Source organism: Pelophylax lessonae, assembly GCF_965119305.1.
Source record: "Pelophylax lessonae genome assembly, chromosome: 12".
In the NCBI taxonomy this organism is placed as follows: domain Eukaryota; kingdom Metazoa; phylum Chordata; class Amphibia; order Anura; family Ranidae; genus Pelophylax; species Pelophylax lessonae.
The window spans coordinates 153,944,678-153,969,887 of record NC_138779.1 but is presented as its reverse complement, the minus strand read 5'-3'; the positions used below and the strand labels follow the sequence as shown (position 1 = coordinate 153,969,887).

The following is a 25,210-nucleotide window of genomic DNA, read 5'->3' as shown; positions in this document are numbered from 1 at the left end:
CAATGACTCATGTGTGGAAGGTCTTATTTCAGCCAGTAAATACACACAATTAGCAAACTGGTTCCTAGAGTGACTTTATGTATGTGGTAACACAATGATGAAGGTTGAGGGATAGGTTGAGTGGAGGTGGTAGGTGATAGACACTTGAAGGTGAGACAGTAGCAGATGGATGCAGGAAGGTTTAGCAATGTTGTATGATAGCAGATGATAGAATAGCAGGTGGACATACAAAAGAGATCAACCCAGTGCAGAAAAGTAGCAGTAGTCTCAAGAGCTAGCAATCTAGTTATGCAGATGTGATAAACAGTCTTTACTATGCAGAGCTAGATAGTGAAAGCTTAGTATAAGTTTATAGAGAATTCCCCTGCGGGGTACTTAGCACTATTAGCGATACAGCCGAAGGGTGGTTCAGGAGAGGCGGATGATCCAGTAGCGGGATACAGGGATCAGCGCAGCGAGGTTCCGTCAGCGAAGTAAGCTTGCAAGCATGGAAGCTTCAAGCAAGGTTAGCATCCAGGTAAGGGTGTTTGAACGAACACATGTGAGTGAGAACCGGCGCTTTAAATAGCCATCTAGTCCGGCGCTGGGTGATGACAGCTCCAGTCTTAAAGGTGTATGCGCACCTTTCCAAAAAGTAAATGGTGGGGCGCATACACTTGTGGAAAGTGTAATTTAGGGTACCAAAGGTACCGGAACATTACAAAGCGAGGCATAAACCTTCTCAACCTGAGCACAACCTGCATGATCAGGCATCCAAGTGCAAAGCACGAGCTGCAGTGGAGTAGACACCTTCAAAACCAAGAAACGTCTCTAGCTCATCCTGCTTCTTCTGCTGCAGTCTCGGCCTCTCCATCTACATCTGTAGTGATACCGGCACCTGCCACCCCGCAAACAGAGGATCTGTCAGCAAGACCACCACCTGGGTCACCAACCATCTCCACAATGTCCCGTGGAAGCGTTCAGCTTTCCATCTCCCAAACACTTGAGAGGAAGAGGAAGTACCCCCCTACCCACCCGCGATCTCTGGCCCTGAATGCCAGCATTTCAAAATTCTTGGCCTTTGAAATGCTGTCATTCCGTCTGGTGGAGACGCACAGTTTTAAAAACCTTATGTCGGTGGCTGTCCCACAGTACGTCGTGCCCATCCGCCACTACTTTTCCAGGCAAGCCATCCCTTCCCTGCACAACCAAGTGGGGGAAAAAAAAATCAGGTGTGCACTGCGCAACACCATCTGTGGCAAGGTCCACCTAACTACCTATACGTGGACCAGTAAACACGGTCAGGGGCGTTATATCTCCCAACGGCACACTGGGTAAATGCAGTGGCGGATGGGCCTGAGGCGGATAGCAATTTGGCGCATGTCCTTCCACCACCGAGGATTGCAGGGCGCTTCAGTTTGCCTCCTGTTCCTAACTCCTCCTACTTCACTTCCTCATCCGGTCAGCGTAACACCTTCACCACCAACTTCAGCACAGCCAGGGGTAAACGACAGCAGGCAGTTTTAAAACTTGCCTGTTTGGGGGAAAAAAAAAACACACACCGCGCAGGAGTTGTGGAGGAGCATGGAACAGCAGACAAATGAGTGGTTGCTGCCAGCGAGCCTCAAGCCCGGCCTGGTGGTGTGCGATAATGGGCGAAATCTCATAGCAGCTCTGGGCCTAGCCGGTTTGATGCACATCCCTTGCCTGGCGCATGTGCTGAATTTGGTGGTGCAGAGGTTCCTTAAAAATTATCCCGATATGTCAGAGCTGCTGCAGAAAGTGCGGGCCGTCTGTGCGCACTTCCGGCGTTCTCACCCTGCTGCTGCTGCTCGCCTGTCAGCGCTGCAGCGCAACTTCGGCCTTCCCGCTCACCGCCTCATATGTGACATGCCCACAAGGTGGAACTCCACCTTGCACATGCTGGAAAGACTGTGCAAGCAGCAGAAGGCCATAGTGGAGTTTCAGCTGCAGCACGCACGCGTGAGTCGCTCTGCGGAACAGCACCACTTCACCACCAATAACTGGGCCTCCATGCGAGACCCATGTGCCTTGTTGCGCTGTTTTGAGTACTCCAACATGGCCAGTGCCGATGACGCCGTTGTCAGCTTAACTATCCCACTTCTATGCCTCCTTCAAAAAACTATTCGAGCGATGATGGAAGAGGATGTGGCACAGGATGAGGAGGAGGAGGAGGATGAAGAGGTAACATTTCCATTGCTTTCAGGGCAGTCATTCGCAAGGGGCTCCGAGGGTGGGTTCCTGCACACACAAACGCCAGGGACACAATTGTCCAGCAGGGGCACAGTTCTGGAGGATGAGGAGGAGGAGATGGAACCATGTTCACAGCAGGGTGGCACCCAGGCCAGCTCATGGCCATCACTGGTGCGTGGCTGGGGGGATACAGAGGACACGGACGATACACCTCCCACAGAGGACAGCCTTTCGTTGCCTCTGGGCAGCCTGGCACACATGAGCGATTACATGCTGCAGTGTCTCCACAATGACAGCCGAGTTGCCCACATTCTAACTTGTGCTGATTACTGGGTGGCCACGTTGCTGGATCCCCGTTACAAGGACAACGTACCGTCCTTAATTCACTCACTGGAGCGCGATCGCAAGATGCGCGAGTACAAGCGCACGCTGGTAGACGCAATGCTGCTGGCATTCCCACCTGACAGCAGGGCCACAGTGGAAGTACAAGGCCAAGGCAGAGTAGGAAGAGGTCGCCAACGCAACCAGGGCACCACCAGCACCTCAGAAGGCAGGGTTAGCATGGCCGAAATGTGGAAAAGCTTTGTCAGCACGCCACAACAAACAGCAGCACCAGCAGCTCATATGGAACGTCTTAGCAGGAGGCAGCATTTCACCAACATGGTGGAGCAGTATGTGTGCACACGCCTACATGTAGTGAATGACGGGTCTGCCCCCTTCAACTTCTGGGTCTCCAAATTGGGCACATGGCCTGAGCTTGCCCTTTACGCCTTGGAGGTGCTGGCGTGCCCTGCAGCCAGTGTATTATCTGAACGGGTATTTAGCACGGCTGGGGGCGTTATCACAGACAAGCGCAGCCGCCTGTCCAGAGACAATGTGGACAAGCTCACATTCATTAAAATGAACCAGGCATGGATCCCACGGGACTTTTCCGTACCTTGTGCAGAATAGCGATGGATACCGACCTTACCCAGCCATTGTTCTATTTTTGCTCTCAGTCTTTTGGGGTGTACCCTCATTTAAAATTTCTGAAAAAAAGCAGTGTTGGCTACCTCGTCGTCCTCCACCGCCGCTTCCACCGTCACATCCACCACCACCTCAACCTCCCTCCTACTCCATATGGGCCTCGTCCTTCACAGATGAAGAACATTGTTTTATTTTTCTGTTTTTTTTTTTGTTGTTTTAATTTATTTCCCTATCCACATTTGTTTGCAGAGCACTTGCCATGTTCTTAACTACGTTTTGCTGCCATTTGCAGCACTCTAGCCCTTTCCTTTGGTGTTTTAGAGGCATTTTAGTGCCTGAAAGTTCGGGTCCCCATTGACTTTAATGGGGTACGGTGTCCGGGTTAAGTTCGGACACGGACCCGGACTTTTTTTTCCAAGTTCGGCCGAACACGGACATCCAGGTGTCTGCTCAACTCTAGTTATGACCTATTTGCACTATTAGCTGCTTATACATTAGTTCCTAAAGCTTCCTACTATCGAATTGCCTATCCCCTTAAGAACTATGGATTACCGTTAAGCCCATCTTTTAATTCCTTTGTAAAGCAGGGTTTTAATATTTTCCTTACATTACCCATCAATTAAAAACAACCTAAACAGACAAAATCAGTAAATTGGGAAATTAAAAAAATTTCAACCCCGATAGTAAAATAGTAGTAAATTACCACTGAAATCTGGAACTTCCTTTTGCATACACAGGCATAGTGCCAAAGGTAAATCCTTTTTCTATAACCTACTGACCTCATTTTCAAATGACTTGAAGAGCACCAATATGCTCAAATGGGAAAAGGAACTGTCTCAAACCTTTTTTTGGAAGTCCCGGCAATCAGCCATTAAAATAACGAATCTGCTTCATCTTGCACCGAGCATTGGGGAAAAAAAAAAAAAAACCTAGCAATATACACCAAACTTACCATGTGCAGCTTGTCCCCTAGTCACTTTTTCTATCAGGAGATGGATTTGGGGACAGTGGAAGAGGAGGAACAGATAAGACAAGATCAAACAGCCAGGGGCTGAGGGGAGGGTTTGTGAAAAAACTGCAGTGTGCATAAGCCCTTAGGCCCCATTCACACTTGTGTGATCTAAAAGTCACGAGAGTGACTCAACTTGAAACAATGCCTGTATAATCTTTAGGTCTATGGACCTCAAGTCAGACCGAAGTAGTGCAGGGACTACTCTGAAGTCGCAGATAGGGTATGACTTGTAATGCAACTTTGCAGTCCCATGTCAAACAAGTGTAAAAGGGGCCAAACTTACTGTGTGTTTGCATTAGAAAGCTCGCAGAGTGCCAATTCCCTGCCACCACAGAAAATAAGGGTAGAGAGCTGTGATTTTGGTGCTTCTGTTCTAAACTTTGATGGGGAAATAAACCAAGTGTTCTGCACTATTATGCCACTTTACAAAAACAGTTACACCCATTTCAGTAAAAAACACAAACTAGCACAGGTGTGCACCTCATTAAAAATACAGCAATTTTCAATATAGAAACCATTGGATTCCCTCCAAGTATGACGGGTTATATGGAATGAGATCTGTAAGCAAACAGTTCACATCCTTTGCTGTCCTTACAGGGATTGCACAGTATTAGCAGAGATTGAACAGGGTTAACACCCTCCTCCTACCTTCGCACTGAGGCGAGTGAGAGGAGGTGGGGACGGCTATGAGATCGGAGCTCGCCTATCAAAGCCACAGAACTGATCGAGATCTCATCCCTTTTGTTATCTAGGAACAGCGTCTGCTCCTAATAAAAAAAATTGTGCAAGCATTATGCTTTCAGAAGTCTGTTATTCTCACGCAATGGTCAGGTAAAGTAACAGTGACGTATCGCAAAAAATGCCCTGGTCATTAAGGGAGGTAAAACCTTCCGGTCCAGAAGTGGTTAAAAGCTCACCATTCTTGCCCATATCTTTTGAGTATATATACATATATACTCCCTGTATGTATTTGAAGACTGATGACAGAATTAAATCTGTCCCCTTGGTATTGCAAACTCACTATACCAGATAGTCTGATACAGTGTACGTGTGTAGTGGTCACCTTTTTGTATGTTAGTAGTTAGAGATCCAGTTGCATGGCAGATTAGAAGCTACTAGGGAGTAAGTAGATAGGCTGGTACATAAGTACCAGTGCCACACCACAATTTCTGCTGGTAAGAATACAAAAAAAAAAAAAAAAGTGGCCGCTGCCCCCCCCACCAATAACTAGTCTTTGTAGTAAGGAGAACTGGAAAGGCAATGTATATCAAACAAATACAAAGAGATTTGGAGATTTGCAAGCTCAAACTTAATAAGTTGGTAAGTTTGATATTGGAAATTAATATTTGTTTGACATACGTCACCCTTCCAGTTCTCCTTGCTACAAAGACCAGTTCTAGGTAGTGGCAGTGGCCACTTTTTTTTGTATTTTGAATATATTGGTCAGGCAATGCACTGACACACTTGCAGAAATAGTGCTATGTGCTGGATGTTCAGTGTGCCCCTGTAACTTTGAGGGGTGGGCTTCTTCCAGGCTCACCTGTCCTCTACCCATAATAAAAATGCATGTGCTTCCATTGCGGAGACTCAAGTTATGGACTGCAGAAGACAGGGTGCCTTGGTGGGGCCTGCAGCTTACACATTTGCAAATGTGTGCAGCCAAACCCATGTTCTTAATGCATATTGTTAGACAGGTCAATTTAGTAAGTTTGAGCTTGGAAATCTCTTTGTATTTGTTTGCTGGTAAGAAGTTACATTCCAGGCTGGTTGGACAACAGCTAGAGTTCGCCCCATCATTGCTGACCTGGTCTTCAAGTCTTTGACAGCATAATGATCATCCTCGGGGGCCCCTGCAAGGGGCTGCTCCCCTCTTTTCTTTCAGCCACTCTGTCTATATGCACACTTTGTCATTCCTCAGGACCGGATAATGACAACGGTGGACAACGCTGCACAAGGTGTGTTAGCGCAGACACTTCAGTCCAACATCAGGGGCTGACAATGCTGGAGTACAACTATAATAACCAGGAAGTTTAGTGAAAGTTGCACTAATTTAGAAAAAAAATACATTTTCCAAATATAACATACTAAAGCTAAATTTATTATCCCCCCCCCCCCCAAAACCAAAAAAGGGAAAAAAAAAAAAAAAATCTCCACCACCACCACTAGGTTTTCTTACTTATAGGCGACTCCAGGCATAATCCGTATAACTTGAGTGTTATTTTTATCACTGAGGTTTGGTCCAACTTGAAACACATATATTTCTCTGGGGGGTGGCTCACCAAACACCGTTCTACACTGCGGTATGCTAAACATGGTTGGGACAACGTACGTTTCATTTTGTTCTAAAAGGGAAAAAAAAAAAAAAAATATTAGTATACAAAAACATAACACCCCATGTAGACTGGACTTGTGTCGATGGTATAAGTGAGACACTTCTGGTCATTCAGAATTCATGGACCTTCATCAAGCTGGTTTTAAATATAAATATAGACTTGTATGGGAATACAAAAGGATTTGTAATGCAAGCAAAAGCCCAATTGACACAGGTCCATACGGTGTCAAAGCAGACACCAGATACCCACAGAGTTTTGATTTCTAGTACCAAGATCGACCAGCTTGAAAGTTTAGCAAAACAACATGAATTGTAGCAACTCTTTACCACATACTAAAAGTTTAGTCCTTTGTTCTGTAACATTTATATAGATGTTTTCTACAGACAAAAAGCTAGCCACACATTTAGATATGGTTGATTGACTTGTTAGATTTTTGGTACTATCAAAGCATTTATGACAAAGCTGCAGGTACAGCGATCATTGGCTACATGTTACATATGCATTGTTGGTTGCCTTTAAATAATTTTGTCCCTTCCTCATTCTGTAGCTAGGGAATGCTCCCCCCCCCTTTCCCCCCTTTCATAAACACCTTTATTAAAAGCATGGGGAAGAAAAAAAAAAAAAAAAAATGAAAAAAAAAAAAAAAAAAAAAAGAAGAAGAAGGGGGCGGGGGGGGGGGGGGATTGGGAGAGGGATGGATGGATGGATGGAGGGAAGAGGAGAGGGGCTAATGGATGTCACAAAAGGGAAAAGAGGGACAAGCCTGGAGGTCAGCTACTTAAGGAATATGGCCATGTCGAGGATCATTTCTACTTTTGAATCAGTTAAAGAAATTCTCATCATAGATTGTTTAGGTCTTCAGTCATTACCAGAAAGTACAAGGAAAAATTTTAAAATGATCAGTTTTAAAGTGGATCCAGCATGCCCATGTGTTCAAGAATTTTGGTAGGCGCTCCTGTGATATGTGGATACTCTTCCATCCCTTCTATTTTGGAGAGCCTGGCAAGCCACTCTCTAATCGTTGGTGCTTGCCCAGATCTCCAGTGTACCGGGATACAAAAAGTCTAGCCGCATTCGCCATGTGCATGGCTAATGATTTGCGATATTCTTTTTTAAGTAAATACATTTGGTGCAGAAGATATTGTGCTGGAGAATACTCCAGAGTCAGCGTGGTCACATGAGTAATCACTTTGTGAATTTCTTTCCAGAAAGGCTGGAGTTGCTGGGTCTTTGAATGATGGTGCGCTTCCTCAGACTGAGTGAAGCAGTCATTGTGGTGATTCCTAAACCGGGTAAGGATCCGTCATTGTGTTCATCATATAGGCCCATTTCTCTTCTTAAATGTAGATGGGAAGATTCTAAAATTTTAGCTACTCGACTTAACTCTGTTTTGGCAGGCCTGATCCACCCGGACCAAACCGGGTTTCATACCAGAGCGAGGCACGGACATCAACATTCGGAGGTTGTTTTACACATATGGCCTTGGCGTCAGGGGAGCGGGCAGGCCTGGTGGCCTCCCTCGACGCCGAGAAAGCATTTGACTCTGTCGAATGGCCCTTTCTTTGGAAGATCCTTGCCTGCTTTGGGTTTGGCCCCAGGTTTGTCTCATGGATTAGGCTGCTTTATGGTAGTCCTACGGCCCGGGTGCGCACTAATTCATCCCTGTTGGAGAAATTCCCCTTGTCGAGGGGCACCCGACAGGGATGCCCGCTGTCCCCGGCCCTGTTTGCCCTGGCGCCGCTCGCGATTATATTGCGGGCAGACCCACGGGTCTGTGGCATTAGAGTAGGAGTTATTGAAGAGAAATTGTCCTTATATGCGGACGACACTTTGGTTAACCTGGCTGATGCTTCCACCTCATTGCATAGGGCCTTACAAATGTTTAATATCTTTGGTCGTTTCTCTGGTATACGTATTAATTGGTCTAAGTCTGTCCTCTTCCCTTTACATCCATCGGTCCCCTTGATTGATACCCAGACACCACTGAAGTGGGTTCAGGATATGATGTATCTGGGTATCAAGGCGGGCTCAATGTTGGACGTCTATCAGCGAAATAATATTGAACCATTGCTTCTTCAGTTGATTAGGAGGTGCGCGTCGTGGCTTATGCTTCCCCTGTTCCCGGTTGGTAGGATTAACTTACTGAAAATTAGTTATCTCCCAAAGTTTTTGTATTTTTTTCGCAACTCCCCCAATGATAAAAAAAAAAAAAAAAACTTTTTCCAGATTGGATAGTGCTGTAACATGTTTTGTGTGGGCTGGGCGCACTCCTCGGGTTGCCAGAAGGATGCTGTATCTCCCACTTTCAAGGGGGGGGGGGGGGGGGGTTTGGCGCTCCCCAACTTCCAGCTCTATTTTTGGGCCGCTGTGCTGGTGACGGTCCAGTGGTGGTTCTCCCAGCCCAAGTTTAACTCTGCAGTGACTCTGGAAGCAGCCTTACTGGGATCTTACGCGGCTCTGAGCAACCTCGTCTTTCGGGGTGAATGGGCTCACCCCCAGACCACTGGCCAAATGAAGACGGTACTACGGGAATGGGCTCGGGCCCGAGTGGTGTATAAGAAGCCCTTGCATATATCCTCCACACCCCACTGTGGGGTAATCCTAATTTATTACATCTGCAACAAATCCCTGATCCTCAGATATGGGCTGCTAAAGGGATTGTGACCATGAAACTTTTTATCGAAGATGGAAGATTCCCAGTGTTTGAGGTCTTCCAACAATTACATTCATTGCCTAGAACGATGGAATTTCGCTATTGGCAGCTCTGTCATGCTATGCTGGCCCAGTTCCAGGGCCCGGTTGTTTTGGAATCGGACCCTTTGGAACGAATGTTGACCTTTAAGGTCATAGGTAAGCCCCTCTCCTCTATATCTGCTGCCATCGATGGATCATAGTCAGTCTCTTGAGAAAATTTATAATAAATGGAAAGGGGATATCCCGGACTTGACCGTTGAGGACTGGGAAGACTCTGTTAGTAACTATATTCCCTCTATGATATCGGCTAGAGATAGATTTACACAACTTAATTTTCTACATAGAGTATATTATACACCACAATGCCTTGCCAGAATATACCCCATGAGTGACCCCTCCTGTACCCAATGTGGTCGTGATATTGGTACCTTTTTTCATGTTGTTCGGTCATGCCCTGAGCTGGCCTCCTTTTGGAAAGCGGTGACGGACACTCTAGGTGAAATTTTTGATACCACTGTCCCATTGGACCCAGTGGTGATCCTATTGAATAACCTTAGGGAAGTGGTTGGGGATAAATATGCCAAATTGTGTATCACTTATGCTCTATTTTATGCTAGGAGAGAAATCCTTCTGCGGTGGAAGCTGTCTGAGCCTCCCACCCGGACAACCTGGATAGTTGCTGTTGCTAGGACGCTCCCTTTCTATCGTTTTACCTACGATAGCAGGAATTATCCTGAAGTTCGAAAAAGTTTGGTCTGCTTGGATTGATGCTGTAGGTGTGCCAATGTCTCCCGTTTCTGATGATGCGAGTTAGATATTAATTTTTTTTTTCTTCCATCTCCTTGTTTTGGTTTACTCCCCTCCCCTCTTTTTCTCTCCTTAGTGATTTGATAATGAATGTTCATGCTCTTTATGGTAATTATTCCTTTTGTATGTATCGATAAACTTGTGTAGGGTGATGTGCCTTATTTGTAAGTGTTTGTCTTGTCTATTTGTTCAATTAAAAGAAAATATGTATCTGTTAAAAAAAAAAAAAAAAAAAAGGAAGGCTGGAGGTCTTCACACCCCCACCAAATGTGGAGCATCGTGCCCTCAGTCTTCCCACATTTCCAGCAGATATTTAGCATAGATGGAGAGCATTTGTGTAGTCGGGAAGGAGTCCTGCAACACTGGGTCTCAATTTTGTAAGAGTTCCCCTGAATGGCTACATTAAGGGATCCCTTATGTGTATATTCGTGAATATTGACCCAATCATCGGCTGCGATAGGGATCTGAAGTTCCCCTTTCTCATGCCAGCTGTGCGGGTTCTGGTTTGTCAGAATGACTACCAAAAAGTAAAGGGATAAATATAGGAGATTAAAAAGGTCTTTTGCGAAGCAGTTCGTGTACATAGGGATTCTGGTATATTTAATGCGGGGTGGAGAATTTCTCCATATGAAAGCTAGACAGGCCTTTTTGTAGGTGGCAATGAAGGGAACTAGTAAGTGGATTGGGACAGTCTGCATTACATATTAAAAGCACGGAAGATCATTTTAACCAATGCCGAGCACCCAAACCACGAGAAACTTCAAAATTTGTCCAATCCTCCAGGTCTTTCTGCATTTTCCTCAAAACCGCTAGAAAATTGCAATTGTATAAATCTGATAATTTGGTTGTGATCTGGATTCCCAAATAGGCTATGGCTTCCTTTTTCCATATAAATGGAAAGGATCTCTTGACAGCTATCTAATCTCTTGTGGGAAACATTCAGAGCATGTAATTTGGTATAATCTTCAAATTTGACAGTGATCCTAAAGTGGTCTATGTCTTTCAGTAGTTAGGATGAGTAGTATTAGGGGACATCAAGGTGAGAAGCATGTCATCTGCAAAAGGCAGCTACTTTAAAGTCCTGTCCCCCACCTGTATTCCTCTAAGATCAGGATTAGTGTGCAGTCTATTAAGGAAGGGTTCCAGTGTTCGCACGAAAATCAGAGGGGACAATGGGCAACCCTACCGGGTCCCATTACTGATAGTGAAGGCATTCAACAGGTGGCCATTAACTCTCGCACTCGAATGGGGTAGAATACAGTGCTAAAATATGAGCTAGCATGAGAGAGCCAAGTCCAATGGCCTCCAATACTGCTTGCATGTAATCCCAGGCCATCCTGTCAAATGCCTTCTCAGCAACCAAAGACAAAAAAAACCTACAGTCTTTGAGGTCGTCAGCCAATGATCGAGGTTCAGTGCCCGAATTGTATTATCCCTCGCCTCCCTCCCCGGTGTAAAACCCACCTAATCCAGCGAGACAAGGTTAGGTAGGAATGGTAGTAACCTATTGGCTAGTATCTTAGCATATAGTTTAATGTCGACGTTTAGAAGGGATATGGGTCTATAGTTGGCATATGGGTCTAAATTTGGCAACCTGTGAGGAGTTCATTTGTTTTATGGCCATGTGCAGCTCCTCTAGAGATATTGGGCTTTCCAATTCCTTGACTTGTTGCCTGGGAATCGGTTTTGGGCAATATCGAGCTAAGAAATCTTTGATAGCCTCTGACCTGATCTCCAGAGGGGGCAGCCTCGAGGTCCCCAATTTCAAGTTGTAGAGTCCTGTATAGTAACGTTCAAAACGTTTTGCTAGGTCTTCATTGCTCGAAAAGCATGTGCCCTGACCAGCTGGTATCTGATGAATGGAGAGAAGATTTGGAAGCCTGCACTGCCTGCGCTAAGAGCCTTTCAATTTTGTTACCATGTTCTTAGAACACTCTGCCGAAGCACAGCGTCTTCTTGTGCATTTCCCAAGTTCCTCCAATAGGAGTGAGCTGGTGTGAAGGTCCTTTAAGACCCACTGTGGTGAAGAGCATTTGTGATGCTTCCAAATCTTATCAAGAAGCTTTCTAACTCTTTCCTGGTGATCCTTTTTGGCTTTTGCAGTTAAAGCTACGAGTTCCCCGGATCACACTCTTGTGGACTTTCATAAAGTAATTGGTGAGATGTCTGGAGTGGAGTTTTCTGTAAAGTTTTAGGCAGGTCTCTACTTGGGAGATCGTGGCCTGGTCTTTTAGTAATGACAAATTCAGTCCCCAGATCATTGTCCTAGAAGTATGTTCTTGGAAGCTCAAGGTTACTGGATTGGGGTGGTGGTCCGAGAGAAACATTGGTTCCATCGTTGTTTGTTTGAAGTAACGTAGGTCTATTTGAGAAAAAAAAAAAAAAAAACTAAAAATCTATACGAGAGTATTTTTGGGTTGAGATCAAATAAAACAAATAACCCTTGACTGAAGGAAATAATGTGCGCCACATATCGTGTAAGGATAGAGCATTTAACTGCAACTTGATCTGATATAGCACGCAATGTCATGGTGGAGGTGCCTGTGGAAGTGTCAATATCAGGTATCAGCGGTACATTGAAATTACCTACCAGAAGTACCAAGCCTTCCTGGAATGAAAGTAGTAGATCGCTTATTTTATTGAAAAAGGAAAACCTGATGTTTGTTTGGACTGTAGATATTGACTAGTGTGATAGGCTTAAAAGCGTAAAAAACCTTCAATGAACACATACCTTCCATCTGGGTCCATTAGGGAATCTGACATTTGGAATGGGCATATTTGGATATGAATATGGACACTCCGTTTTTGCAGAAGAATTGCTGGAGCAAATTACTGTTTGATAGTGATGGTCCACGTATAGGAATAGAATTAGAGCAAAAGTGGATTTCTTGGAGAAAAGAATTGAGCACCGTGCCTGGTGAAGGCGGGTAGGACCTGCAATCCGGCACACTCAGACCTTTAACATTAAGCCAGACGCACTTCGAGAGAGATTCTGTACTTTTAGTAGCTCTCTTCATGTTGTAGCAAAAGGCCTGTCTTAGAACTTCCTTGTCCTATCCCCGCTCCTACAGGGTCAAAGTACTATGTAGTATAGGTTTTGTAGTTCGCCTCCATAAATTTATATGGCGCATTTAGTATGAGAGGGTATCGGTGAGAAAAAGGGTATGTGAAAGGGGGGGGGGGGGGGAATTTGGCGGTGAGGGTCAAGAAGTTCAGGAAGGGAAGAAAAAAAAAAAAAAAAAGGAGGGAGAAGATTAGGAAAGGGGGGGGCAGGGTAAGAAAATAGAAAAAGATGGACTCTTAGGAGTCATGAAAAAGGGGAGGTACCAGAGGGGGCAATAGAGATGCTATTTCACCTAAGGAAAAGAGGCTGGAGGGTCAGCAGTTACTCCAAGGAGCTGCTGGTTGGGGACGGTGGTGTGGACTAGGTACACTTGCTATTGCAAGCCCGAGGATGGTTATAGAATTAGCAAGTCTGGGATGTCAAGAAGGGAGAAGGATCTAGGGGAAACAAGGTATGTATACTTTTTATCAATTAAAGTAAAGATGTCAAAATATAAAGTAACATAATAACAAAATGCCCAACCAACACAAAACCAGAGGGAGATAGTCTCCAGACATTCTGCCAGTGCAGAACAGTGTGAGGGTTTTAGTCGAGGCCCTTATATCATTCAATGTTATCCTACTCAGGGATAGACTCAATATTGAGTAGCAAGTCTAGTGTCATAACAGCTTAAAGACTTAAAAAAAAAAAAAAAACCAACAACAACAACAACAACACACACACAACCAGAGACCACAGATAGATTAACAGCAGCGAGCAGGTGATTGTTCCGTCTCTAGGACAGAGAGCTAAATCTTCCTGCTCCATAAACTTCAGATACCATATTTCTTTGATCTCAAATTAGAACAAGCCAGATGAAACTACAAATTGATAAAACATAAAATCAGTACAAAACTGCATACAATAAAGAAACAATGCTCTAAAATACAGGATGGGATAACAAGAACTCACTTTTTATGCACTCTCAGGGGTGATGACGAGAGATTGAGGAAACCTGCCTTGCTGCATTTTGTCAAAATAGTGGCAGATTCACTTCCTGTAGAAATTCTACCCAGAATTCCCTGGTCCCTAACTAACACATTCTGTGAGTTTACAATATGTAGTTATTGCAGAACAGTTGAAGCTATACCAGAAAAGAACAGTAGATGGTGCCTGCGCTCTGCATATAACTAACTTGTGTGAACCTAGAAAATCCAACATGTTATTTTAAACATAAAACACAAGTATACTGAATACAAGTCTGGTGGTGGACAGAACAGCGATAGCTATGGATCCACTGGGCATAAGGAATGAATGTGTCAGGGCTCCAGTGGTAGAAGAGGGTCTCTAGGACCCAGCATCAGTCAGGACACTAATGGCAGGAGAAGGGCTCTAGGACCCAGCATCTCAGCCAGCCCATCACATGGGCCTTTATAAGGAAGTGTGCAAGTGATTGAAGTTGCTGATTGATCTTCAGCTTGCATTGTGTTCCTGTGATCCTTGTTCCTGAAAGTTCTGTTACCAACCCGGCTTGTCCTTACTATTCTGCTTGTCTCCTGACCCGAACTCGGCTTGTCTTTGGATATTCTCTCCTGTTACCTGTGTCTGATCTCGGCTTCCCTATCTGACCTTGCCTGCTCTGGTATCCTCCCGGCTCTGAACTCTGGCTTGAACTGACTTCCCATTGCCTTAGTGCAAACACAGACCTGCCACCTCTCACAGGCGCCACCTGGCTGCAGCCACTACTTTGCACATCAGAAACCTGAGTTCTTCTGCAATCAGCATCACAGGCGACCTGTGCTACTTTGAGCCTGACTCCTCCTGTTCTCACTTTCAGGGGAGTCTGGAACTTAGCCGCAAGGGAAGCCATCTCTCCATTGACCTCCACATCAGGTACGTGATAGAATGGTTAATTCATGTCTGAACTACTAGGCAAAATCGGCCAGTCGCAGCAACCCAACACCACCCCGAGTGTTCTTGTGACCAGGAAGTAGTATCTGTTTCCCCAACAGCGATAAGCTAAAGTTAAATGTAATTTGTTCTAATTTATACATACATGTATACATCCTCCTCGCGGATCCACGGTAACCTCAAATTAGGCATGTGTGACACAACAATGTTAGGCAGTCCCACAGCTCACCACATCAAGTTCGCTAATAGTCTAGGCCGTAAATTTGAACTTGCCAATATTGATAATGAACTATAAAATACAATGGTTGCGCGTGGCTCTGAGTAGCTGTATTTATTGCAGTATAAATACTCTCACCTTCCCATGGGGAGTTGAGAGCTCTCAACAGTTATGGCAGCGAGCTGCAGGACGTGGCCTTAAGGAAACAAATTGAAAACTCACTTGCATTGCTAATAGGAAAGAAGAAAAAAAAATATTGAACAAAATCATATCTTTTACCAGGATGCCTGGGAGAGGCAGTCTTGAAGCATTTGACCAAGACCTTGAGAGTTATAGTCCTACATGGCTAGCTAGAGGTATAAAGAAAAAAAATTATATTTGTGGGTCACAGTTGCAGCATGGAATCCTGTCTAGCTACGAGACCAGCTGTGGCTGAGCAGTAATCCAGTGCGCTGTCGCCAGATTATGTGGGGTAGCTGCCAAAATTTGCCTCGTCGTGAGTCGGAGTGTAGCTGTCCATAGATCAGGCAGTGTCACTTCTTGTAAATGGACGGTCATATAAATGAGGGGTAAGAGTAACAAATCAACCTGTGGTGTGATCCCTCCGTGGGGTGGCTGGGGAGCCAGGGCTCTGTTGTGCCGAATCTTGACAGGATTGCCATGAACTCGGTGAGGCAGGGTCCAGCCTATGTCTCCTGGATTATTGCCTTTGCGCTTTTGGAGATGGGTTGTAGGATACTGGGCACCAAGGTTCCACTGGAAAAGTAAAAGACATACCATTCCGGCAGTTTATTTAGAAGCAAGTCAAGTTGCTCACAGAAGGATGGAAGGTCTTCTGGTGTCCGAAGTATGGCAGTGCGTCCTCTCACAGTGTCCGATAAAGAGAATGTTAATTTCCAGATATACTGAAAATTGCGAGCGCTCAGTGCTTCCAGCAGGGGGGCAACACAAGTCTATTCTGCAAGGTGATTTGGGATAGGCCCTGAAGCAGTTTAACCTCAGAACCGTTGTACAAATGCGGCCCCTTTCCCTTGCAAAGCATTTCCTCTTTCAGGTGAAAGGTGACAAAAAAACATATCACATCCCTCGGGGGATCAGAGTCTCGGGGTGGGGGGGGGGGTCTCAAAGCCCAATGTAGTCTCTCCATTTCAATAGGGGAGTCTGCGGGGTGGTCAATCAGGCCATTAAAGATGGTACAAATAGACTCTGCAGCTTTGCAGCAAACAATCTCCTCTGGCACTCCCTGGACCCTGATATTATGCCTACGCCCCCAGTTGTCTAAATCCTCCATGTGGCGGTGTAAATTAAAGAAATTGGAATAGGTGTCAGGTGCGCTGTACTTGCCTGATGGCATCAGCATTAAGTTGTGATGGCCTATTGCCTGGATATCCGTTCTTGGCTCTGAAATTGCCACCGAGAGGGTGTTCTTGATATCCTGCGCAACTCTCTGCAAGTCTGGCAAACACAGGGGTTGGTTGGGGTAGGTTCTGGGTGTCTCTCCCCCTCCACTTGTGATTCGGAGCCACTTCCAGGTGAGCCCGGCATTGAGGCCTGTAATGCCTCGTGCGTCTTTGAAACAGTTCACGGATGTTTCGGCTGAGCTGCATGCCGGTCTTCTCTGCTGCGTGGGGGGCAGAGGCACTGTGATTAGGCTTCCCTATGGTTAGTAAATGATTTGGGTCCCTGAGATTGCCAATTATAATCCTCGGCTCGCAGGAGCCGTCTTCTCAAGGTGCCATCACAGTTCCTGGCCAGACCATGCCCCCAAGGGAAGGTTTCTTATTGCTTAAGTATTCATCACATGCGCTATATTCTGCTGGAGTTAGACACTATGATTTTTTTGACATGATGTTCATCCAAGTTTTGGGATACAGCTTTCTACGATCTGCAGGATGTTATTTGGATCAAGTTACTGTCTGCCAAGCTACTACACTATAAAATTACCTTATCTCACCACAACTTGACCCATTAGAAAGATCACGTTTTAAAGTGCAGAAGCAGAAAATAACTGTTTAGCATCAGTCAATAAAATCATCTATAGCTCAGGCACACACTGAAATGTGTCATCACCCTACATAATACAGCAGCTTTGGACGGTGCAGCCATTGTCCTACAAGCTAAGCACAGAAGCCTGCAAGACAGCAAAATTCTAGCGTCTATATAATGGTTATAAAATGTCAAATGTGTGCATTATAAAATGTATTCAGTAGAAGATGCCTGCATTGCCACATGCCATTCGGTTTCCTCAATAAAATACAATACTTTTTCATACAAGTGAGACAGAAAACACAGTCGGTGCTCCACAAAGGCACACAGAGCTCAACTGATAAATTCCACAGAGAATTGCAGTTAACTCTGTCAACATAATGTCACAGCAAGACATTACATTTTCTGTGGAGGCTGAAACAAAAAAAAAAAAAAAAAAAAAAAAAGACAGAATTGGTTTCCAGATCAAAAGTAAGCAAACAAGCTGCTAAACCAACTTGGAAAGTTCAGACAAAATTACGAAGCTAATAAAGATGAACTGCTGGTTAAGGTCATATCAGTTTTGGTCTAAACTGACTGCAAATCATGTCTCAAAACTTAATGGAGGTACTGAAAAGAAGAAGATGCTCTCAAAATTTCCAAATATGATAGTTATTAAAGACTGTGCCTCAAGCATACTAACCTCTTCAAGAGGTACAAACCCTGAGGAGTCATAGGAAGAACTAAAAGATTTGATGAGAGGGAAAGACGGAAAATGTTTTAGTACTTCAAAGACAAAATAGGCAGGGGCGAGAATCAGAATCTCATGATCGATCTCAAATCACTCCCTCTGAAAGACATTCCTGCAGTCTCTACAATCAAGATCCTTCCCTTTTAGCCAACAATTTAAAAAAGCATGCGTGATATTTAAAAGCTTGTAATGCCGCTCAAATCAAAGGCTCAAGAGTCTTCCCTCTGGTGCTCAGAAAATGGGACGGGTGTCTGATTCACTTATCCAGGAGTGTAAAACGTGTCATACCAAAGGACGTCACTCAGCCTGACCCAGTGCTTGCAGAGTATATGGCCTCAATGTCCCCCTTTTTAAAGCCAGTGATAATAGTGAAGTCTCTAAAATTCAGGCAGCCTTTGCCCAAAAGAAAGAAGAGGCGGAAGCAGAAGCTGCACATAAAGCAGAGATAAAAGCTTTGGAGAAACAATGTTAGCATGCCACAGCCATAAGCTTTTGAGAGCAAAGCTACTAGCAAAAGTGAAGGAGGCAACAGCAGCAGACAGACACTCTGTTGCATCATATTCCTCACACTCTCCCAAAACTTCAACTCCCAGTTACAGAAGCTGTATCCCGCAACAAAGGTTGGTACACCGTGTCTACCATCTCTCAATACAATCTGCCTACTTATCCCTCTGAACACCAGGCCTTTGCACTAGGGATCGACCAATTATTGGCAAGGCCGATATGCACTTTCCCGATATATCAGAATCGGCCCCTGAGGTTACCGATATTTCGAGAAAGTGCATGTACCGGAGTGATGCCTGCAGCTAGAGGCATCACTAGGTACCGGCGTCCATAGCCGACAGTCGGGTGTCACCCCCCCCCTCCCGCCGCCTTCCGTGGCTCGCCCAGGTCTCCCGTCCCACCAGGAGACCCGGGCAAGCAGCCTGCACGGCCGCCGAAGAGAAGACCCGATCAAAGCCGCATTCATCTCCATATAAATATCCAGAAGTGATGTCATGACATCGCTTCCGGGTACTCAAAAAAAAATACAGCATTCAAAACAGCCAAACTTGGCGTTTTGAATGCTTTTAAGTGCAGGAGGATGGGTTTGGAGGTCTTTTAAACCCTCAGATCCCTCCACAAGAGTATCTGTAAACAAAAAAAAAAAAAAAAAAAAAAAAGAAGAAGCTCTTTTAAAATGTACAAAAATATCAGCCGATACTGATATGCAAGGACCAAAATATCAGTATCGGCAATAAAAAAAAAAAAAAAAAAAAAAAAAAAAAAAAACGATATCAGTCGATCACTACTTTGCACCACAGCAGACACCACTACACAGATTGAATATCTCCCCACTTTTTTTAATGGGAATGGAGGGACAACTATTATCAAAAGTATTTGGCTTTAAATGAGGGGACAGTCCCTCAAAATCAGTGGCAGTTGGGAGCTATGAGATAAGAGCAAACATCGTATTATGCTAGAGCAAACATTTTATGAAGCTAGTTAATTACCTCAGCCCGATGAACATATCAAGACTCAAAGCTGTTATTGTGGACAACCCTGCCACAGGTCTTAACACTGCTTAGGACAGACTTGAGCAATGCTTCAGCAGCCAAAAAGCCATTGAGGACAATTTAAAAAAGGATGCAAGTCTTTTACCAAAAATATCTGTCAAGCTCATTCATTCCACATACAGACTGCAGAGTTCCAGTGTCTAAAAAGGACAGATATTCTACCTGAATATACTCCTGTTCCTGAAAAGACTGAGGAGAAGAAAAACTGAAACCAAAATGGCCAATGCCTCATACATAAACCAAACCCGCTTAGGAAGTGCATCAGCTTCAGAGACCCTCTTGCAAGAAAGCAAAGAGCTTTTAACCATTTCCCACCCAGCCAATAGCAGATTGACGACCGGGCTGTGGCTTTATTATTCTGAGTGGACATCATTTTACTTCTTGTCAGGAAGCGGCAAACGCACAGCAGCACGATCTGTCACAGGTGGTATCCCGTGGGCACGGCCGATGACTGATCAGAGCACCGGCTCGCTCGCCAGTACATGTGACTGTCATGACCAATCACAGCAGGTCAAATGACAGTTGTACACAATGGATGGCTTCCTTTCATAAACTATTGTATTCAATTGGGTTGCTAGCTGTGATTAAAAAGGGATGGGCGAACGGGTTTGAGCCAAGCACAAGTTCGGCCCAAACATCGCACGTTTGGGTTTTAGCCGAACACCCAAATATTTTTTGCGCGCTCAGCAGGATGTTCACCTGCCCAGCCCACAGTCAATAGGTTGTTAAGGTGTGGGGCCAGGAAGCCAGGTACGGCGTCCTTAAACGGAGTCAACAGCAGGCTTCTCTGCCACACACAGAGCGTGCCCCCCCCCCCCCCCACTTCTGGTCTGGTTTCTAAAGGGAAACCCCAAGCCAAAAAGAAAAAAAACAAAATAAAACCTCCAACATTGAATGCTTCCCATGGACTGCCTGCTCCTGTCTTAACATTTTTCACAAATAGCTAAGGGGGGCGGAGTCACTTAGTGACCCCACCCTTGTGACATTATCGATCCAGCATGCCCCAGTCAGTGATGTCACAAGGGACCTGAGTTTAGCGGGTGACTCTGCCCCCTTAGCCATTTAAGAAATGTCGAATGGAGGAGCATGCAGTTTGCGAGAAGCTTTAGACGAGGCCCAAGGTTTTTCTTTTTTCCAGGTGTGGCGTGAGGTCGATCTATATTAGACGACATTTATTTAATACAATAGGAATTGTCAAAAAAGTAGTTTGTGGGCTTTATTCACTTTTCACACATTTTTGATGAATGGGTAGAGGTACCATGTACCCCATACTTATTAACATTGGGGGGGGGGCAGGAGCTGGGGGCTTCCAGATTTCGATAAGCCACATGCCCACAGACCCCCACAAGAATCAGCCAGGGTTTTGGGGATGAGACCCTTGTCCCCATCATGGGGACAAGGGGCTTTGGAGAGAGCCCCTCTGCCCCAAAGCAGACACCCCCCTAATGTTGAGGGCATGTGGCCTGGTATGGTGCCTGCTGAGCTGCAAGCTCAGATAAAAGGTCTGGTATGGATTTTGAAGAGCCTGGTATTAATTGAGGGGGGGGCCCCACACATTTTTTGTGAATTTTGTATTGGGAAGCCAGCTTGACTTCCTCTCCACAGGAGTAGCTAGGCATAAGACTTGTTAAAAACAAAAGCATTTAACAGACACACCCATGGGGGGCTGTCCCACTGGTCAATACCCCCCTGCAGTAAGCCATCCCAACTCAGTTTGTCTTCTGCCTAGCGTTAGGAGTAGATAGACTTCCCTGTGCTGGGGCTACAGTCTCAGCCTTCTAATCTTTTTTCTTATGATTTTATTTGCAAGAATGTCATTATTTTCCCTTGCTTTACTAGCTGTTTGTCAGCTTTAGTTTAGTCGGATCTTCGGTTGAAGATGGGATTTTGCGGAGCTGGAAATCGGACTGGCCGCCCTGGTCCTCCAGGGCAGAGGGTCAGATGGATCCCCAGCCCGCCATTGAGCGTTCAGCCATGTGTTCGCCCTGGCATTACAAACGACCCATCCCTGTTCGCAGCAGGGATGCAGCCTGTGAGGTAGCTACCTCACTGGACACATCTGCATGCTGCAGTGTCCTGCGTTTTTGACTGATGGCATTCCCTGCCATCTGAGGGCAGTGGCTTTCCGATACTGAGAGGCACCCCACGCCATCCGGTACAGATATGCACTGTTTGGGGCCTCTGTCTAGGGTGGCAGTCCTGTGTGCTGTGGTGTCCCCTCATGTCTGTGCGTTTGTGGGGCTCCCTGATGTGATCCCTGCGGGATCCTTTTTATTTGCACTGCTGGCGCTGTGTGTGTGTGTGTGTGTGTGTGCGATTGGGGGGGGCCCCTCTCCTGTGTCACTTAGGTGTTTGGAGGTGCAGACTGTGTGTGCGGCAGCCGGTGCGGGGTGAAGACTGCGTGGTCCGCCATTTTGGGTGTGGGCAGCATGTCTGGCTTCACTGTGGGCTTTTTACACAGCTTCTATGTAGTGTTTTTGGCGCCATCTTGTGTGTGGCGAACGATTGTTCGGTGCACATGTCGGTGGCCATCTTGCCGAAGCCTCCCATTACTTCCTATGGGCAGCCATTTTCCCTTAGCCTGCAGCATATTGTTCAGCCTCTGACGACCTCACTTCCTTTTCCTCTGGAGCAGCGATCGGTGTGGTAACACTCTGTGGGGTGGGGCTCTGCAGACGGAAAAGGGGGAAAGGTGGGGCTTTTAACCCCAAAAACAACTTGAAAACGTTTTTTTAAAAGAACTGCTAGGCTAGCCAGCCTTATAGCAACAATTTCTCTGCAGGGGTGGGATCCTATATCCTCAGCAATAGTGATCGGGATGAGGGGTCCGAACAGCCTTCCCCCAAGTCCTGAACATGAACAGACCAAGCCTGGCCTGTTCCATTTGGGCAGCAAACCCCCACACGGTCTATGTAGATGGCCCGCTCTAAACTCCAGTTCATTTTTACAGAGGAGAAAAAAAAAAAAAAAAAAAAAAAAAAAGGTGTTCCACAACTCAGGCCTCCTTGTTCAGATACAGTTTGGGGATGTTTAGGAACTTCCAAATCGCCTCGTCGCACCATTCTTCTCTCTTGGCCTCCATTTCCTGCATAATCCCTGGAGTCATACCCATACTCCAGGGCCACCTTTCTCTGAATAAGACGCTGGCATCTTGAGAACCTGGGAAGGGTCTGTCCATTTCCTCTCCCAGGTGGGGAATAGAGGGTCTCTTCTATCCGGATGAGTTTTACGTATGCCTCGTTCTGATCCCAAGCCCGGGTGTGGGTAGGAGGTGGGGACAAATCTGGGACCCTTGTAGCATAGGCCTCCCAGAACCCCAAGTTTTTGGCACACTGCATGTGCACCACAGCCTCTCCGATTCCCTCATCAGGCAAACTGGGACTTGCAGAGCTGGTCTTCGCCTCTGTTCCCAAGTCCCACTCAGTCTCCTCTTCAGCCTTCCAATCCTTCTGCCAAGGACCCAAATCGATGCTGGAAGCTGGGCGACCCTATATCAATGGCTCCGGCCTTCCATTCACTGGGCACACTGGAAGCCTCTCTCCTGGGAGCTGATTGACTTCACTCTGACTTTATGAGAGTTGTGGGTTCTGCATGTGCAGATATTGCTGGCTATCCTCTCCTAGCCACGACTCAGCCTGTACCATCCAGGTACATTTCACCTCTGAATCGCGAGTCTCTCTGGTCTGGCATAAAGCAGTGTAGGTCTGCATCACTGGACCCGGCTCCAGCAGCGCTCTCAGCACTCCCCTTCCTCTGCCCACAGGGATCCTTATAGACACCTGCAATTTCTGGGTGAATCCTGTCGCCCAGCTCACACTCAGCTTCCTGGGCCGACATTCACTCTGCACCACCTGCACAATCAAGTCACCGCAGTGCCCGTACTGGCTCCAGGCAACAGCATGGACACATTCAAGCATCGGCTACATACCAGCCCAAGATGCTCCTGGTCCCTTCCGCTGCACAGCACCAGCCTTCCGATGGTCACCAACCGAACTCCTGTATCCCACAGGACCGACTCCGGTGATTCCACTAGCTTTCCAGGTTCTCCACCAACACGTGGGATAACCCCTGGCTCACCCAGGCACCCGCCATCATGCTCATTAGCTACACCCGAAGGCAGAAGTGATGTCTCAGCGCTCTTCCTCCACTCAGATTGGCAGTCTGAGCAACAACCTCACCCCCAACTCCAGACTAGCTGACTCTCCTGGCGGTGGCTCCTCGTGTTAGGCAGATCTCTTCAGCGCGCCCTTTCCCGCGCAGTGCAGTAACCTCTTTGCTGCTGCTACAACTGCTTAACCAGCACGAATGTCACTGGGTGACACATTGTGTTCACTGACACACACACACCTGCTCTTTCTGTCTGTACCTGGGCCTCAGCTGCACTCCTTTCTTCCCAAACCAACTGACCCCTCATACTGTTTAGGAAAACTGTCCCGCTTTCATGAATTGCACGGCCAACATTTTTCTTCACAGTACATGTACAGACATGACCCCCAACACCCTGTGTCACCACTCTCCTCAAACACTTGCACCGACTACTGTAAAGTAGACAGTTGTCCTGTACAACACCGTGCATTTTTTCTCCATCACTTCCCTGCATTTTACTTGAGAACACATACTGTTTCCTGGCTAAATGTCCATTCGTTGCCCTTGGCAACCACCGTTACTAACTTGACTTGTCAGCACACTTTCGGAGCAGACATTAACCTCTTCCCTGACAATCCAGTGAAATACTTTTGAAAGCATGGCCCTACTTTCCATTAGTAACTGTTACTGTAACCCAGGGGTGTATCCCAGACAAGCCCCAAATGTAGCACTGCCCCCTCGAGGACTGCTGGATTTCACACTTACTGGTGTTACCAGGGTTACCAATAGCACTTCGACATTCACAGTTTATACTTTACTTCTTGGCTCAGTCAATAATCCGTCCAGGGGTATGTAGTTTTGTATTTTATTTGATAAATTAGGGATGGGAGAACGGAATAGTGGGATATTCCAGATTAACTAGTCACAAAATGGAGAACTTCTAACTCTCGTTACAGCCAGTCTGTTAATCCACCTTGCCACTTTAGGTGGGTTTAGGGTTAAGTCTCTTTCCAGATGACTTGAACTAAACTATCTTCAGGACACTCCTAGCATCCTCTTTCTTGAATGCCGACACCCATCCGCTGACTATCTTACCCTTGGGGTGGTTCCCCTCAGGTCAGGCCCCTTGACACAATCCCCTGTACCAATGATGTTTTTCTAGGGTTTCCAGTGTCTCTCCCTCAAGTCAGTTCTCCTGGACTTCAGGGTTCATCTCCGTTCCTCTGACCCTCAGGGCAACCCCCCCTGAGGCCACCAGCCACAGAGGAGGCGGCAGCCGCCACCCTCCCTCCGCGACTCTGCTATCCAGCCAAAGACCCCATAGCACATGTGCTCCTGGCTTTTATACAGTATCCCACAATGCACCGAGACAGCCTGTCTCTGCCAATCCCCAGGTCTGTATCAAAGCCTATGTATCCATTGGTCAGGTTTCTTCCCACTGTCCAACATGTCTCCCTATTGGACCAGCATTAAACACTCTAGACACAATCACATACTGAACAGACCTCACTTACAGATCCTGCTCTCTGGTAGGCAGAAAGCAATATACATTTGCCTGCTGCTCCTCTGATAGGCAGACAGAGCAAAAAAAAAAAACTATACTCTCTCACTAGCACCTACCTAGGAGGGTGCTACAGACATATGAGTGCTGCCAGCATTGCTGCAGAGGGGGGGGG

General features: G+C 46.2%; 1 protein-coding gene across 1 annotated transcript in view; it reads right to left on the bottom strand.

The window, feature by feature from the left end:
- Positions 1-25,210, bottom strand: part of LOC309567799 (uroplakin-2-like) — a gene marked incomplete at both ends in the record, with an annotated part of 80,912 nt that overhangs the window by 39,677 nt on the left and 16,025 nt on the right. The window contains one exon of the mRNA XM_082273249.1: positions 6,348-6,513. Within this exon, the coding sequence (XP_082129375.1) occupies positions 6,348-6,513 (166 nt within the window). The remainder of the gene's footprint in view (positions 1-6,347; positions 6,514-25,210) is intronic.